This window comes from Eutrema salsugineum, unplaced genomic scaffold (genome assembly GCF_000478725.1).
Source record: "Eutrema salsugineum unplaced genomic scaffold, Eutsalg1_0 scaffold_5, whole genome shotgun sequence".
NCBI classification, from domain to species: domain Eukaryota; kingdom Viridiplantae; phylum Streptophyta; class Magnoliopsida; order Brassicales; family Brassicaceae; genus Eutrema; species Eutrema salsugineum.
The window spans coordinates 3,743,741-3,762,178 of NW_006256612.1; the positions used below are offsets into that span (position 1 = coordinate 3,743,741).

General features: G+C 33.8%; 3 protein-coding genes across 4 annotated transcripts; 2 read left to right on the plus strand and 1 right to left on the minus strand.

Annotated features, from left to right (window-relative positions):
* Positions 1 to 1,882: 1,882 nt before the first annotated feature.
* LOC18991956 (sulfiredoxin, chloroplastic/mitochondrial) lies at positions 1,883 to 8,435 on the minus strand. 2 transcript variants are annotated; one of them, XM_006415300.2, is made up of 7 exons: positions 8,148 to 8,431; positions 7,577 to 7,658; positions 2,855 to 2,959; positions 2,602 to 2,765; positions 2,396 to 2,429; positions 2,218 to 2,311; positions 1,883 to 2,122 (listed from the first exon to the last, which is right to left on the minus strand). In XM_006415300.2, exons 3-7 carry the CDS (start codon positions 2,922 to 2,924, stop codon positions 2,107 to 2,109), a joined length of 378 nt encoding a protein of 125 aa, XP_006415363.1. In that variant the 5' UTR covers positions 2,925 to 2,959; positions 7,577 to 7,658; positions 8,148 to 8,431; the 3' UTR covers positions 1,883 to 2,106. The 2 variants fall into 2 exon arrangements, with proteins under 2 accessions (XP_006415363.1, XP_024008385.1); XM_024152617.1 differs by having other exon boundaries at positions 2,218 to 2,429; positions 8,148 to 8,435.
* On the plus strand, positions 2,745 to 6,306 carry LOC18991957 (14 kDa zinc-binding protein). The gene is made up of 6 exons (XM_006415301.2): positions 2,745 to 3,131; positions 3,217 to 3,321; positions 3,402 to 3,488; positions 3,776 to 3,923; positions 4,274 to 4,391; positions 4,468 to 6,306. Exons 1-6 carry the CDS (start codon positions 3,094 to 3,096, stop codon positions 4,533 to 4,535), a joined length of 564 nt encoding a protein of 187 aa, XP_006415364.1. The 5' UTR covers positions 2,745 to 3,093; the 3' UTR covers positions 4,536 to 6,306.
* Positions 8,436 to 9,384: 949 nt separating the features above from the next.
* LOC18991958 lies at positions 9,385 to 10,711 on the plus strand. Its single transcript, XM_006415302.2, has one exon. The coding sequence runs from the start codon at positions 9,507 to 9,509 to the stop codon at positions 10,470 to 10,472; it is 966 nt and encodes a 321-aa protein (XP_006415365.1). The 5' UTR covers positions 9,385 to 9,506; the 3' UTR covers positions 10,473 to 10,711.
* Positions 10,712 to 18,438: the final 7,727 nt, after the last annotated feature.

Genomic DNA, 18,438 nt, shown 5'->3' on the forward strand with positions numbered 1-18,438 from the left:
GTGATTATGTTTTAATGTCTCCCATGATTGAAATCAGAAGAGATAATTAGACTATATTAAGTGTGACGAAACAAAATCCTACTCGTCTTTTTTGGTTGACAATTAGTTTGTGAATAAGATTCGTTAACCAAACCAAATCAACGACGTTATTCATTCGTGTCCGTCAATCAGCATCTACCACCTAGCAATTACACATTCAGCTCTATACTATTTTATTATATATATTTCAAAGTTGGTATATAAAAACAAACGCAATTGGTTATTTTCGAATTAAATGTATTGTTTGAAAGTTAAAATACAAAATCAAAACTGTATATAGAGTCAAACAAAGTAGCGAAGATTGCGTTTCATGTTCTAATATAAGAATATCATATTACTTTTTATGTTTGCATTTATACACTAAAAATAGAAATTATTACGGCCACAAAATACAGTATTACGGCTTACAAGAATCAATTATGCATGAAATCAATATTAGTAAGTGCAATACATGCATTTTCTGCTAAGAAAACAGAAGAGTTTTTAGTGAAAAAAACCCTCAACTAAATTTGAATCGGATAAAATCCATCAACTATTTTTGTAATGTAAAAACTCTTTAACTAAATTTTCGTAATGATTTAGTCCTTCCGTCAACAGTACCGTCAAATCTTAACGGATTACAGTTAAATGAAAACGTGGTGTTTTGTATTTTATAAAAAAATGAAATGACTTCAATAAAAGAAAACCTAAAATCGATTTGAAACTAAAAATCCCCAATTCAAAAAATAGGGTTCCTCATTCAATTTAAAAATCTCTTAAATCAATCTTCTAGTAAATTTGATGTAAGAAGAAGAACAAGGTTTTAAAGATCAAAGTAAAACAGTTGTCTCATATTCTTCCAAACTTCAGATTTGTGATTTTTTCTCCTCTTTCTCCCAATTTGCGAAAATATTTCTCTCAGTTCAAGGGTTTTTCTCTCAAATTTGTTTTAATCAACACAACAAATCATTTCCACTCTCACCCAATTGACTTCCAAACTATAAAAACTACTTAGAATCATACTTTCAAAATTAGAGTTCATCAATTTAGGTTTAAGAATTTGGGGATTATAGAAATTAGGTTTAATTTGGAATTCTTATAGCTGGTTTTCAAAAAGTTTGTTGTTTATAGTAAAAATCGTATAGTTTTTGCTAAAAAAATAACGATTTGTTAAGATTTGATAGTGCTGTTTACGGAGGGGCTAAATCATTACGAAAACTTAGTTGATGAGTTTTTACTTTAAAAAAATAGCTGAGGGGTTTTTATCCGATTCAAACTTAATGGAATGATTTTTTCACTAAAAGCACAAAACAGAAATATGTAAATGCTAAACACTAATTTCAATTCCATCTTTTTTTTTTTTTCGAAATCAATTCCATCTATTGTTTAAAACTTTTGAATGTAGTTGAGTCTATATTGAAATTGGATATGTCCAAGATTTTAGCCCAAATTTTAGTTTAATAATAGTTCGAATTTCAAAGGCACAGATATCGTACTGCATCAACAGGCCCACTAGTAGATTGAAAGCATATACAGTCGTGATGATTGGGCCTTTCTACTAATAACAAAGCTAATAACATGTTTATGTTTATCCTTAAATACACAAGTCTCAAATTACTTGTAATATTTTTCAGGACAAGGCACATACAGTAATAAAAACTTTCTTTTTCCTAATAGCAAGAACTTTCATTTTCTCAGTAATGAACTTTTCTTATTCCTTGAATGGAAAATTCTGTCTTGGCTTATTAACTCTTGCTAATTTGTTAATGACTGGAAGGTTTTCTTAAGACTCTTAAACATAATTTTTTGTAGTTTAAGCTAAGAACATGTATAAAGAATAAGCATTTTGGCTCATCAATGAATGACAAAATCTTTTATAACTTGTGAGCTTCTGACAATTGTTTGGTAGTTGTAAATCATCAAAGTAGCAAAAAACTCCTCGAGTGTGATACCAACTAATATAGTTAAGCTGATTACTCTTCAGCAAATTTATCTCAGAGATACAAAGTTCTTATTAACACTGGATTACAGACAAAGAGACAGATTATTCCAACAGATACAAATTTAATAGAAGAAAAGTGAACACTTTCATCGAAGATGATGCCTGTGAAACCAAAGAAGATTCTTCAGTCCAAATTCTACAAATTTCAACAACAAAAAAAAAAGCATCTTTGAAGAATACCAAGAATCTATATATACCTTAGTGTTTCTTTTGTTCCTTTGCGGATTTTGCAGCGTATAGTTGGGAGGCCTAACTTCTGATGCGCCTCGTACCTGTGACAACCTGAGAAGCCTGCAACAATAGAAGATTCATCATCTCTAAGCTTTTCACTAAGAAGAAGAAGAATAATAAAAAAAACTGAATTTTGAAAAGCACCATAGTAAGCTCCATCAACTTCAATCACATCAATCTGTCACCACACACGCAAAAATTAGATTCTTCAATTTTGAAACGTGACTCTGGTTTTGTTTCATGTGAATCGAACAAATTTGAAACGAAATTGGATAGTAGGAAGAGAGGAGAAGAAGAAGAAGAAGAAGAAGAAGAAGAAGAAGAAGAAGAAGAGTGCGAGTTTGCTTAACCGGAACTTGAAGACCGATTTCACGTATGCTATCCATGAGCTCCTTCACTTTGTTCTGATCGTTGGATCTTGTTCGCATCAACGGTCTCCGTATCTTCTCCAACGGCAATTCCACGATCATCGGCCCTACACCGCCGCTAGATCCTCCGATCACCGGCGGCGAACCTGAAATCAAAAATCAAACACAGAGACACAGCTTCAGATTCAGCTCAATATCTTCAGAGTACAGTGAGGATTACGTCTTCGAGCTTTACCGTTCGACGAAGAAGCTGAAACGGATAAGCTCCTCAAGCTGCTCGGTAATCTCATCATCAAATTCGCCATTCTCGTCGTCTTCTTCTTCTTCTTCTCTCCTTTCCCTTGTTTCTCTCAATTAAATTAGCATTCTCTTAAAATAATAATTGTGTGAACGAAAATATAAGGACGCAATACGACGTCGTTTATTTCAAAAAACGCAATCGAATCGAAACGGTTTTTTCGAAGCAGAGCTTCAATGGCTGTCACTTCTTCTTCCTCTATGCTGCTGCTTCGGTAAAACTCTAATCTACAGATATTTTTCTGGATTCGGTTGTTGAATTCGAATCGCTAATGGAGTCGAGCGTTTCCTCCTGTTCAGGAACTTCGCTACGGCGGGTAAGATAGCTCAGTCTTTTCGAGCGAATTCGAGAATCTTCTCCACTGGAGAATTGATTAGGGTTCTTCCTCGTATTGGTTCCCAAAGGTGAAAATTTCTTTGAAATTCGGGTTTGTTCATGTGGATAAGTGTTTGATTGTTCACTGACTGGTTTAAGCGCTGGGCAGATCCATCTGTTCTACTCGTGCTGTACACAATGAAGAAGCCGCCGCGAAAGCTGCCGCTGCTGTTGCTGACACCGGAGCTCCGACCATGTAAGGTTTCTTTTTACACACAGTTATGAATCCTTGAGATTTAGTAAACCTTAAAGTGAGATTTTTCTGAAGGATTCAGCTTATTTTGGGATAAGCATGTGTCTATAGTGTTTGGAATCTGGAGGTGGATTTTAGGATTAATTGCTGTAATCTCTCAGAGTAATCCATGTTTGAATGTTTCTTCTTTTGACACAAAATGAGCCAATTCTTTGAAACGTTGTGATGTGATTCTTGGGAACTTAATGACCAAAACGCTCATGAATATGTATCTATCCTGTGGTTTTTAGATTTGACAAGATAATAGCGAAAGAGATTCCATCAGATATTGTGTATGAAGATGAAAACGTTTTGGCATTCAGAGACATAAACCCACAGGCTCCTGTTCATGTTTTGGTCATCCCAAAGTTGAGAGATGGCTTGACCATGCTTGGGAAGGTGCGTCAAGTTTTACTTCGTTTTTCTTGATTATACATCGCAAATGCCCACAAGGCCACAAAATAGCTCATTTGTGTTTTCATCACAATCAAATAGCTGCTTTTACACTTGTCACGCCTTACTGTGACGTCCTTTAGTCTGCTCTTGTAGATCTCATAGAATCTCATCTTGTGGCCAATATCTATGGTGTTGTGTAACGAGTAATGACTACCATTATGCCTGATCAATACTATTTATGTAAATGCTGTCTTCTTTCTTGCCTTCGTGTGAAAGAGTTTAGTTTTTCTTTTGGTGTAACAGATTAAGATCTTAATCTGAGCATGTCTTCCCGTTGAAAACACTTTTTTCAGGCTGAACCAAAACATGTAGAGGTTCTTGGCCAACTTCTGCACGCATCGAAGATTGTTGCTGAGAAAGAAGGCATCCTCGACGGGTTCCGTGTGGTTATCAACAACGGTGTTGAAGCCTGTAAGTCTTTTCTTTTCCCATCCAACCAAACATCATTCACCATTACACTTAACTGACTTAACGTCCTCTCATTCAGGTCAATCTGTTTACCATCTTCATCTGCACGTCCTCGGTGGCCGACAGATGAAGTGGCCACCCGGTTAAGAAGAGGTATTCGTGGTTAAACCAAATAATTTACTATCAACGAGAGCTCCATAATCGTTGATGACTGATCAAGTCTTCAAGAGGTTCAAAATCTGTCAGCTCTAATCTTTTCTCTTAAATGGTTTAATGGTTCTTACCACTGTATGATTATTCTAGTTGTGATTTCGTAAAGACTAGAGAGTAATTTGGAAAATATTTCAAATCTTATATGATTTGTGAGTGTATCTCACCTTTAATCTAAAATTTTATATTGCTTCTCTTCATTCATAACGAGGTTGAAAATGCTCAACGCTAATCTTTTATCTTATTTGGTTAATGAGTTTTTAGTTTTGACCACTGTTTTACTTATCTTACCTAGAGTATTTTTTCTATGAAGTATGTTAAGCTTTACATCATTTTCGATTTTTAACAGACAATTACAGAGATATACGACTATACCAGTAAAAGAGAAATACCGTTAATCTACTAAACATCAAAACAACAAGTCACAATAACGAAACTAAAAAGAAAAGCACAAAGACGGAAGACGGAAGACGGAAATACGTTAATAGACTATAATAGCATCTATAAGGTGAACCCATTAAGGGGTTCTAATTTTATTTAATAATATTATAATTTTGCTTCTAATAAAAATTAGAACCTCTTACAATTACAATATCATGTCTACAATGGTGAACCTCTTATGAGATAATAATAAAATATTAATTTTTTTAATTCGTTTTTTTGCATAATAATTATTTGTATATATAGTTATAAACATAAAACTTTGAATGAAAACATTTTTATTGTGCAATACATGAAAATAAAACATATAAAATATTAAAATTCAAATTACATCATAAAAATGTTTAATTTTGATTTTGAGAATGGCCAAACATCTGCCAAATATGCTCGACTAAATCATTTTTAAGTCGTTCATGCATTACGTTATCGTGAACTTCATTTCTTTTCCCGAGTAAATTGTTGAGATTTGTAGGCATATATATAGAATACGTCCTATCCACCTCTGAAGTTCCGCTTCCTTCTCTTTGCTCGAAAGTTCTTGTATCAAATTGAGTACCCAACAATCTTTCGTTTTCAATAATCATATTATGTAATATAATACAGGCTCTCATAATCTTGCCAATTTTTTCCTTATCCCAAAAGAGAGCTGGGTTTTTTATAATTGCAAACCGTGCTTGCAAGACCCCGAAAGCTCGTTCAACATCTTTTCTGAAGGATTCTTGACAGTTAGCAAATAATTTTGCCTTCTCACCTTGTGGCATTGAAATTGATTGGACAAAAGTTGCCCACTTTGGATAAATTCCGTCTGTAAGGTAGTACGCCAAACGGTATTGATATCCGTTGACGAAGTACCTAACTTTTGGTGCTCGGCCATGTAAAATATCATCGAAAACAGGAGAACGGTCAAGAACATTGATATCGTTTAATGTACCTGGAGGTCCAAAAAACGCGTGTCATATCCAAAGATCTTGATCTGCTACAGCCTCCAACACAATTGTTGGTTTTCCTGAACCACGTGTATATTGTCTTTTCCATGCGGTAGGGCAATTCTTTCACTCCCAATGCATACAATCAATGCTTCCTATCATTCCGGGAAATCCGCGCGACTCCCCGATATCAAGTAAGCGTTGTAGATCATCTGGGTTGGGTCTTCTTAGGTATTCTTCCCCCAAATAAATTGATGATTCCTTCAACAAAATTTTCCAAGCACCTAAGTGCGGTTGTTTCACCGAGGCGGAGGTATTCATCAACTGCATCCGAAGCACAACCATACGCCAAAATACAGATAGCCGCCGTACATTTTTGTAATGCAGACAGACCGAACCTCCCTGTAGCATCTCTTTTTCTTTTAAAGAATGGAACTTGTTGTTCGAGTTGATCAACAATATGCATAAACAGTGGCTTGTTCATCCTAAACCGGCGTCGGAATATATGAGAAGGATAGGTCGAATTTTCACTAAAATAGTCGTTCCATAAATTTTGGTGACCTATTTCGCGTTCTCTCTCAATGTAGGCACGTTTCTTCTTTGCCTTTCTTGGTGCTTGATTCTCCAAAGCGGTGTCAAACGTTTGATCGATGACTCATCAATCTTCCTTCGTTTACTCTATCCATTTTCTTTAGCTGATATCTTTGAACACCATTTCTGATCAAATCGCAACTCTCTCCAGGCGTGTTCCATCGTGAACTTCACTTGATAATCATTGAAAAAAATCTCGTGTGCTGCTTTCATAATGTCGTTTTCGTTTTGACCGCTTCTCTGATTCTTCACTGCAGCCTCGAAGCAACCCACAAACTTGGACACCTGATCATTCAGCCTCCCCCACCTTTGTTTTCACTGGCTCGGTGATCTAGCTTCTGGACCACTGAGGTTGAGAGTGGAGTTGAAGTAGCCCTGTATCCTCTTCCAAAAAGTCCCAAACTTCTGCTCATTGGAGACCATAGGGTCTTTGCTGGTCTTCAACCAAGCAGAAATGAGCACCACGTCTTCCTTTGCTGTCCATGGCCTCCTTTGCTTACGGTCTTCAGCAGGTTCACTTGGATCATCATAACATTGGCTACTAAACCGAGGTGGTTCTGATGATCCAAGATTTATAGTCATTTCTTGTTGGCTAGTTAGTAGATTCATAAACCCTTGAGAAGAACTAAATGGATTAGGAGAATCCATTTAGAAATTAAGAAGAAGTGTTTGGAAAGAAGATTTTGATGAAGGGATGTATTAGCGGTTGTATGAGGTTGGGTTTAGAAGAGTTAGCAAGTTTTGTTTTTTAAAGACAAAGTTTTATTAAAGGTTCACCAACCAAGCATTGATCACAAGTTAGATTTTTATTAATGTTTTTAAGTGTACTTAGCATTGATCACATTTTCTAGTTCACCAACCAAACATTTATCACGAGCAAACAACGCTAAACCCTAAACATAACTACACCCATTAACTCTTCACCAAACAAGTGGCATTGATTACCAACCATTAACTCTAACTTTCACTCTCCTAAGCAAACCCTATCCACTAGTAAATACTAGTTATGAACAAACTAACCTTGTTCAAAGGCTGAAACTATTGTTGTTGCTCTCGGTCCTTCACTCCATGATCCATGTAGTGCATTTATTCTCCATATGACCTTGCAAAAGAAACTTTAATTGTTAGCAACTATTCCACAAAGAAAACCAAGCATCAATGATTAACAAAGCCAAGCATCGATTAACAACCATCGAGTATTCACACAAACAATATTCTCATTCACACTTCAATCTATTCATTCACTCATTAACAACCCACACAAGTTTTAAAAGATCTCAAATCCAAACCGTTCACACATGATCCACTATGTAATCGAATTACAATAAAAAAAAACTATCACTAACCATCAAATCCGATTTTATCCATAATATGATATGGATGAAATCCCAATTCCCTATATTGATTATCGCAAACATACACAGAGATTCAGAACACAAAAACCCCTAATTTTGATTCAAACACAGAAAACCCCAAAAATTTCCCCAAATTTTTAAACCCTAATAATTTTCCCAACTCCAAAATCCCTAATTTCAGACGAAATTGATTCAAACTAATGACGATACATCAACCAGACAATCCGAATATGTACCTTCTCTTCGCAAACGACCCTCCGATACGATTAGAAAGCCAACGATCCTCGATCAAAATATGAGGAGATGAGGAGACGAGGAGATGAAACGGATTAGCTTGAGGATTGGGAACCTCTGAGACGATTAGAAGACAGAACTCCAGCCGACGTGGAGATCGTCTCCGATTAACGGTGAACGATTCCGGTGGAGATGTTCGATGAAGAGAGTGAAAAAGGTTTTCTCGGGGAAATATTTTCTAAGTCTGAAATTTGGTATCAGATTATTTTCCCTCATGTGCATCGAATAGGATAGTGCAACGTATCTCATGAACCGCTCATGAGACGGGTCCAAAAACTCTTCTGCAAGACTCGGTTTGATCATTATTGGGCTTTATTTTTTTTTTTTAAATCCAAAAACATTTTGAACCCAATTTTAAAACCTCCTTAAAACCACCGTTGTAGATGCTCTAAAAGATAAAGACTAGAAACCTATAAAAATTTAATCCTTTTTCTAGTAATGAGTAATGACGTATAGAAAGACTAAATGAATGTTGCCCTCTTTTTCAATCTGTGAAACATTTCTAGTAATGATTTATAACCTAGACCTAATTTACATAATTAATTTTTACTTCTTTAAACTTTAAAGAGCTGGATTGTTAGCGTGAGAACAAAAATAAAAACGTAAACACTGTTTTTGTTAAAGACAAGAAAATGTAAACACAAACAAACAAATTAGAATTTTTATATCATAAATTTTCAATAATTGTTTCAGCTTACAAAATTTCTTTACATGCCGATCAATTTCCTTGTAATCATTTACTTCAATATATAACAAGAAAGGTATACACACACAAAATTTGAAGTAACGTATTATAAAAGTACATATTTTATGAGTAGAAAAGTAGGTATTAAAAAGATAAAAGTCTTACCCTAACATTTTACGACCAGAAAAATATGAAAGTCTTGTGCCTGGTCCATGGTTGCGTCTCAGCATTATGCAAAAAGAATTGTGAATTGTGATCATAGAAGAAGACTTGACCAATTACATATTTCCCTAAAATAAATAAACCAAATAATAATTATCTTAATTATGAGGTTAATACATAAGAGTTGACGACAAAACAAAAACAAAAGAATTGGTAAATAAAATAGGTACAAACGGGTCAAAAAAACATAAACGTGTTCTGAGAGTTTCCCAGAAGTTTCCAAGAAAGTCTATTTCGTCAATTCTTTTTTCTCCATCTTCTTGGTTTTACAAAAATCACATCTTTCCTCTCAGATTTCGAAATTGACCCGTCGGTGTTTCTTCATCTCTCCTCTGCTTCTTCTTCCTCTCTCACCAAATTCGATTAGTTCCCTTAGGCGAAAAAAAAACCCGCCATGGATCTACAGCCAGAAGAACTCCAGTTCTTGACGATCCCTCATCTACTTCAAGAATCCATCTCAATCAAGAAACGTTCTCCAAGAACCTTCTACCTCATAACCCTATCCCTAATCTTCCCTCTCTCCTTCGCCATCCTCGCTCACTCGCTCTTCACTCAGCCGATCCTCGCCAAGCTCGACTCGTCCGACCCTCCAAACTCGGATCGTTCCCGTCACGACTGGACCGTACTCCTCATCTTCCAGTTCAGCTACCTCATCTTCCTCTTCGCCTTCTCTCTCCTCTCTACCGCCGCCGTAGTCTTCACCGTCGCTTCTCTCTACACCGGAAAACCTGTCTCCTTCTCCTCCACCATCTCCGCGATCCCCAAAGTCTTCAAACGTCTCCTGATCACTTTCCTCTGGGTTGCTCTGTTGATGTTTGCTTACAACGCCGTGTTCTTCGTTTTCCTAGTGATACTCTTCGTAGCTCTCGATTTGAATAGCATAGGTCTTGCGGTTATCGCCGGAATCTTGATCTCTGTGCTCTATTTCGGTGTTCATGTGTATTTCACTGCGTTGTGGCATCTAGGTAGTGTGATCTCTGTTCTTGAGCCGGTTTATGGATTAGCTGCTATGAGAAAAGCTTATGAGCTTCTCAAAGGGAAGACTAAGATGGCTATGGTGTTGGTCTTTGTTTACCTTTTGGTGTGTGGATTGATCGGAGGAGCTTTTGGAGGGATTGTGGTTCATGGAGGAGGAAAGTTTGGGACTTTGACTAGGACTCTTGTTGGTGGGTTGCTTGTTGGTGTTCTTGTGATGGTGAATCTTGTGGGTTTGTTGGTTCAGAGTGTGTTTTACTACGTTTGCAAGAGTTATCATCACCAGGCGATTGATAAGTCGGCTTTGTATGATCATCTTGGTGGATATCTTGGTGATTATGTGCCTCTTAAAAGCAACATTCAGCTGGAGAATTTAGACTTTTGAATTTATGGAATTGAGCAGAGGATGAAGAAGAAGAAGCTCAAGAGATTCTGGTACTGTTTCCTCTCTCTCTCTCTCTCTCGATGTATGTTGAATTATGTAAGATTTTGAGAGAAGAGAAGAAGAAGTAGAATGTAGAATCTGAATAATAGTTGTAATGTTGATGTGTATGTATAGACTCACACTCTTTGTTGGTGTTTTGATTTGATTAATCCATGGTTTTAAGGATATTGACTTTGCCACTTTGTTTGATCCTTATAACTTCTAATGTTGCTTAATCATTATTGACTCTTTGTACTTTCTTGCGGGAGATTGGATTTAATATGAAAAAAAAAAAAAAAACTGTTCTTAAGTTAACATGGAGGAATCGGCTTGTTTTTGCTTGTTGCTAGCTTTCAACAGCAACATTTGACCTTGGAACCTACACTAAGTTTGGGTCATAGGAGCAAATTTTGTAATGTTTGAAAGTTTGTTGAATTTGTTCATGGTTGAGGGAGGTTTGGTTACACTAAACCGAATGGAAACAAAAATTAAAACCTAATCCAGGAAAAGAAAGAAAACCGATTCTGTTCACTTTTTATATGATTATACTAACTACATCAACAACATTCGCGTTATGAAACCAATTTGATTGACCGAAAAAAAAAATTTGAACTAACTCACTTATTTTTTGTTTGTTTGGTAGTTAGTGAAGTGTTGCATAATATCAACCATTTATCAAACAAACCGAATATTGGGGAGCCAATACGGAATAATCGATAGATTTTGAGTCATCCAATTTAAAATGAAAAGACTTTCTTTTTAAAATGAACAAGTTTAATAGTTGACAACATGTTCAACTTATTTATTAAACTACGTAAAAAGTGTTTGGAAACAGATTCTAAAAATGTCAAAACAGTGTAGATGAAGAGGAAGTCATCGGAATTACGCATTCCAAGTAATTAACTTTCAAAGATACATTTTTAGTAAAAGAGGGAAAAACTTTACAATATGCTGGCTCCATATCGCGTAAATAAAAACAAAAACAAAAAGCATAGTGCATAGACAGTCATCAATCATCTTAATTTAAGGATCGGGTTAGACATTACTAATTTCATTTTACTGTACTTTTATGTTCCAAATTATCAATTATCACTTTAATTGGGCTTTTTATTCCTGAAGTGGGTTCAAATCTCTATGATAATATTCAGCCGTAGGCCCAATAAGAACATCGTCTTTAGTCTTTACACTTCAGATTTTTTTTTTGTAATGGAACTGATACGCTGAGAATAATAATGTCATTCGCAACTTGAGGATTCCAACTTGCAAGCTTCTTATATTATTTGTCAAAATAGTTGACTTATTTTTATGCGTCGAAATCATTTTTGGAAGTTAAATAATCAAGGATAAGATTGCTAAGTTTAGATCCAAATTTGGAAATGAAAGATGTGGCTTGGAAATGGTTAAGAAATAATGTAGACTCTTAAAGTTTTCTCTATGAACGTGTGGAAATATAATTCAAATGCATGTGGGTCAAGCCCACCACATGGACCAGATTTATTGGTAACGTATGTCCCTCTCTCTCTCTCTCATTTGTTGACTATGGTCATATATATACTTGATACAACCATCCGTGGCTGGCCATCATTGATCACTAATTAATTATGTGAATTTTATTTAGTGCTTAATGACTTTTGTGCTTTAAGAACTGATTTTTTCAACAAGAAAATCACTCAAGGTATAGAACATTGTCATCGTAAAAAGAGAAGCAATGAGAGAAAGTTAGAAAGATTTATTATATTTTGAAAATATTTATTTATTATTTATATGAAATACATATTGTCAATTAGGTAAAAATAATGCCTCAAGCTGGAGAAATCTCGAAACACCGTTTGTAGTACCGCAAGTAGTTGGCTTGAGGTGAATAGCATGACACAAAGTGTGAACTCATGATAATTAAGATATGCTTTGTCGAACAATCTTCAAAAACTTGTGTCCATGACTCCATTCTACAAATTAGGTATAGGCTATACATATCTCTTTAGTTAGAAAAGACCGACACAAGACACACAACCTAAGATTTCATCAAAAATCGGAAAATATAGACTCTGCCTAGACCATCACAATCAGGGCTGGCTCGTCCTTAACCCCAACACCTAAACCAGTAAGATAGCTCGCACATCAAAAAATCCCATACCACTTAACTCTCACCTTAAAAGAAAGAGAAAAAAAAAATCAACTTAGTCTTCTGACCAAGGCCTGGAAAATGTAGTACACGACCTATAAGCTCTCCGAGTATAGTCTGGGATGAAGGTACCATAACACTTAATTATAACTCTACCTCGTCCATACTGTTTTGCTCACTCTAATCTCGGCTCAATTAGTATGTAGAATTGAGAATAGCTAAGATACAAAAGTTAGGCTACAAATTTTTTTAATGGAACAAAATAGCATAGAACATGCGCTTACCTACCCCTATCTATCCTTGAAAACCACATAAATGTTCATGATCCAACTCATGCATGATCCAATATCCGACCTCGGACTAGGTATTTTTACGAAAACTCTCTTACCTTTTTGGCTTTTTCATAAAGGGATCAATAATTCTTGCTAAAATCACATCTCATATATATGTTCACAAAATCCGCAAACCGTGTGAGATTAATTGGAATATCTAAAGTCCATATAAATTTTGTAATGGTGAATTTTTTGTATTTAAAATTTAACTACGAAATATGGTTTGTAAAAAGATTTTAGATACGCAAATAATACTCCACTATTTTCATAATTAAATATTTCCTATTAGTTTATAAATATCATTAGCAAAATGTTTTTTAACTATTCTTTCAATTTACTTATTAAACAACATTTTGTCTTTAAATTGGACAGAATAATAAAATAAGGATTAAGAACACTAATATATCGCAATAAACTGATTTAAAGCAAGACATTAAATTATCATTATACCAATTAGCAATAAAGGCTCTAAACAAATCCGAAAACTAAAGGACATGGTTTAGTTAGTGAATCATGTTTTGTCGGCGAAAGATATTAAGTTATTGTTAAACGTCACTTAGTCTAACAGTAACCTAGGTGAGACAAACAATAATCAGAAGATCTTAATCACACGTTGATAAGGAATATTCCAAGGATCAATTTCTTGGATCATATTTCATCATAAAGAAAATATCTGAGAAATCTTAGAAGATAAAAGAGCTTACAGTGTGTGGTTCAAGTGGTCCTATGATTCAAGTACATCAGACTCGGGGGAAAAAGAAAACGATTAAGAAGTACGAACCAAATCAACAAAATCTATGTATGAGTTTTCTAATTATAAATAGATTGGAATCTGATTTTTTTTTTTTGTTGGTACACTATAAACTACAGTAGATTGAAATCTGACTGTCGGATGATGCACATCAAATTTAACAATAATACTGATTGACTAACGAAACCAAATGGAACAAAAAACTGCCGGGCCTATATTTATATGCTAATCTAATAATTAAATTATTTAAACCCATACTATAATACGAAGATAGAAGACAACTACACAGAACCCTAAGTAGATACGATTGCCTATATTGATTCGTTTCATGATATTGCTACTACATTATCGTGCTATGGCATGGGATTGGGAAGCCAATGAGAGTTCACCAGCACAGTTCATGTTAGGTACATAGGGTTCGGTTTGTTCGATTATGTTATGCATTTAAAAATAGTAGTATTTCTTTCGTTTTAAAATAATTAATGTTTAGCAAAAAAGTTATTTCATTTGTAACTGATATTTAACATTTTTAATCCAAAATTTATTAGTATTTTTTTAAAAAAATTTATCACTATTTTATTTTGAAGTTTGTTTGATTATTTGTTGATTTGTGTTAGATAATAATGATTTTTTATTTTAGAAAATAAAAACTTGTTTGATAATATGTGTATAAAATTTTAAACATTAATTATTTTGAACCAAGAGAGAGTAAAAAAAAATTAACTTAGCTTTCAAATCTACTATTCAACCTGGCAAAAATATAAGCGAAAGTTGTAAAAAATGTGAATATATGTTTCATTATTCTGATTCAACAGAATTATATAAAGAAATGTTTGAGTCCAAAATGTTTTAGATTACTAGTATGGACCATGGCACATATATACAATATATTTTTTTATCGCGACACAGGCACACAGCTCACCTTCGCTTGTCTTCGAATTTACTGCCTTAAAGGCACGTTTCTTTCCGGCCGGATGAGTACTTTAGCAGCTTTATATTTTATTTACTTGTATTCTTGTTAACTGTTAGCTTTCATAAAAGACAAACTTCAGTAAAATTTGGTCGTTTGGTTTCATATTATTTTGTCGTATTTAGGTTTTTTGCGTTTGTGTCTTCGCTTCATGGTATTACGCATAGCACGTGATACTAACACGTGTGTCGTCTGAGTACCAAACGGACTTAAACGTCTACACGTGTGCTATATTTTGTTGGTAATATATAAATATAATATGATTTAGGAAGATTGTTAAATCAATATAATAATCTACCATCGAAAGTTGTCTAAATTAGGGTATTCTCAATGGAGATACCCTCATGGGTCTCCAAATGTGTTTTTTATTAATATTATACCAACAAGTAGTTTTAGAGATTGTATGTAGAGACCCTTAATTGTACTTTGTTCAATGGGAGAGATTTACTTGATCTCTAGGAATAGTGGGTGAAGGACGAGTTCACGGCTGGAGAAGGCGGCGACTCTGGGAGAAAGAGGAGATGGTCTGATCAAGGTGCCTAGGAAGCTGATTGTTGCGGTGGGAGAGTCTAAATTTTTGATGTAGTCGCGGATTTGATCTCCAGCTTTAGCTTCGACCATAGTCGCCGTGACGAGATGCGAATCGGCGGTGAGTTCTTCACCGCTTTCAGCTGTGTTCGCGAGAATCATGCCTGCGCCGCCGGCAATCTTGACGGCACTTCTTTTCTCCTGGCGTTTCCTCCTCTGTCGCAGAGAACGATCTTGCCTTCCACCAAGAACGAGTTCAATTTTCCCAGGTAGCACAATCTGCTTCCGCAATCGCCGGAATACATCAGAGAAATCTGAGAATCGGGAAGAGATTCGGCGGCGTACAATGATGTTCCCGTGAAGATAAGCTGACTCAGACATACATGAAAATGAAACCCTGGTGTTTTTTTTCTTCCCATTTCCATTACCCAACCAGTGATTGCCATGTGGCGCTAGAGACGTCTTCAAATGTCGCCAAATAAGAGACGGTTGGGCCAAATTAGAGACGCGGCCCAAATTATTTATTATTTGATCTCTGTTAAAAACGGGTCGCGTCTCTACGTTAATGATGTCCTTATTAGTAGAATCAATATTAGTTTACTACACAAATAATGACTGGTTTATATGGTTACATCTGCGACAAACCCAAAATCCGTTTTTCATTTAACACAAAATGGTCATGGACTAAGATGTATAACCTAATAATTTAGGCTAGTGTTATTGTTATTTATGCACCCATATTCATTACTGATGTTTATGTTTAAACCATAATCTTTGATTTAAAGTTCAATTTATTTTAAAATTTAAGAACGGATGAGAAAGAGATGAAATTTCATTGATATCTAAACAATTAAAAAGGCATTACAATGGAGAAATCATTGCAGTTACTTCTCCATTGTAACTATGACAGTGCCGATTCTTGGCATGTGCCAAAGGTGCAATTGCATTAGATGTAAATATTTTTTTTGCAAATTTTAGTAAAGAGTTTAAGGTCTTTTTTAACAAAATTAAGGTATTTTGTAATAATTATATCTACAAAATTAGATTAGTGTACAGAGTTCATAAAATTTATGAGCCAATTTCTGAACCATGATATTTTTTCTTTGTAGTACTAACGCATCAAATTAGACTTATAAAATATCTCTTAGAGCACAGTATTAAACTATCTGTTAGACCATCTCCAATGTATGTTTCTATTTTTTCCTCTAAAATAAAAGAACTCTAAAATAGAAGTACATTTATCTCTAATGTTTACCTCTATTTTTTCCTCCAAAAAAAAATATTCTCAGTATATTCTTTTTGTTATTTATTCTTAACACCTTTCATTAATAAAATTTATGAATTGACTCCACTTATTTTTTTTAACAAAAGTTCACAATAATATTAAATTTTCATAAATAAAATTTGTGAATTCACCCTTTATTTTAATTTTTATAAAAGTTTCCATAAATTATAGTAATATTAAGCTTTGATTAATAAAAATTTATAAATTAACCCTACTTATTTTAATTTTTACAAAAGTTTCTACAAATTATAATAATACTAGAACTAAAAAATTATAAATTAAAGAAAACATTACATTACATCATATTAAAAAAATATAATAGTTTAATCTTCACCACTGATGTGTTATTTCCAGAAATAATCGTTTATTTTTATGTATTTATAATTTGTAATTCTTTTGTAGTTTAATTTGCAATGAGAACTTTTATATTTAATAATATTATATGTTTTTAAATTTTTTTCTAAACTATAACTAAAATTATCACATTATAAAATTATATATTTGTTGCATAAATAAAAAGATTTAAAAGTTAAAGAAATATTTTATAAATAAAAAAATTCACCTCTATTATAGAGGAAAATAATAGAATTTTTCTATATTTCGAGGAAAAAATAGTAATCTCTATTTTAAATGTGAAAATAGAGGTAAGTTGGAACATAAACTCTATTTTTAACTCTAAAATAGAGATATGTTGGAAATATTCTTATACGTACACCATATATATATATATAATTTATAACACATGCTGCCATGCATAACACTAAATTAATTAGTTTCTCTTAAGTGACTGGGAGGATCTAAATCTGAAGTATTAAAGTCAATAAATAATGGACCAGCAATTTGTTCTTTTCATTCATATCATCATTTTACCAAATTAATTGGTTTTTTCTTAAGTAACTGGGAGTATCTAAATCTGTAGTAAAGTCAATAAATAATGGACCAGCTTTGTTCTTTTCATTTCCGGACAAGGACCACTTTGTGTTACCGTATCAGCTGTCTTATTGTTATATTTAGCATACAAGCACGTGGCTGTACAGTAGTAATTAGTACACATAGTAGTAACATATGAATCCATACACATATTGTTTTTAAGTTAAACACCACGAAGTAATATCATTAGTGTAGGCCAGATATCTTTATGATCTTACACTTTGTCTATGATCATTCTATATTACTTGGAATCATTTTTGATTAAAAACAAGACAAAGTATTAATTAGAATCTACAATTAAATTTGGTCCACGTTATTTTTTTTTTTGGTTACCCAAAAGGACAAAGTACGAGACCGCTTGCTATATAAGTTTATTATATTTTCGCCTAAAATGGATAGCATCCTTTGATGTGGTCAACGTGTTTATAATTTATAAGCAAAAATTTCACAAAGTCTAAGCAATTTTTTCACAAATTCTAATTTAGAAATTTATAATCGAACACTTAATAAAATTAGAAGAGTAAATGAAGTGTTGATCTTCCTTTCAGATTTCAAATTAATAAATTTTTAAAAATAGGAGAGGAATTGAAGAAGGCATCATCATAGCGGCTAGAGGGTTCTTCCGTTGATGATCATCTTACTCACAAGAATCATTGACAAGACTATAATAAGCTCGTTGAACTACAGTGCGCTGTTCAAGCTTAGAGGGTTCTTCCGCTGTTGGTTCATCTTCTTTCGTTCTTTTGAATTTTGAATCTTTTTTTTTTAATTGTACATACACTATTTTTATTAAGCAATAAATTTGAAATTTCAAAAATGAAAATATAAGTTTTGATTCGAGATACAAAAAGCAGGGCACTATACTATATTAAAAATACTTTGGCTGTAAGAAAGTTAGATTCATTAGGTTAAAAATTAGGATACACTAATAAAAATATACAGTAAAAACTTTATAAATTAATACTGTTAAAACTCTTATATTTTATTAATTTAGAGAGTTATTAATTTA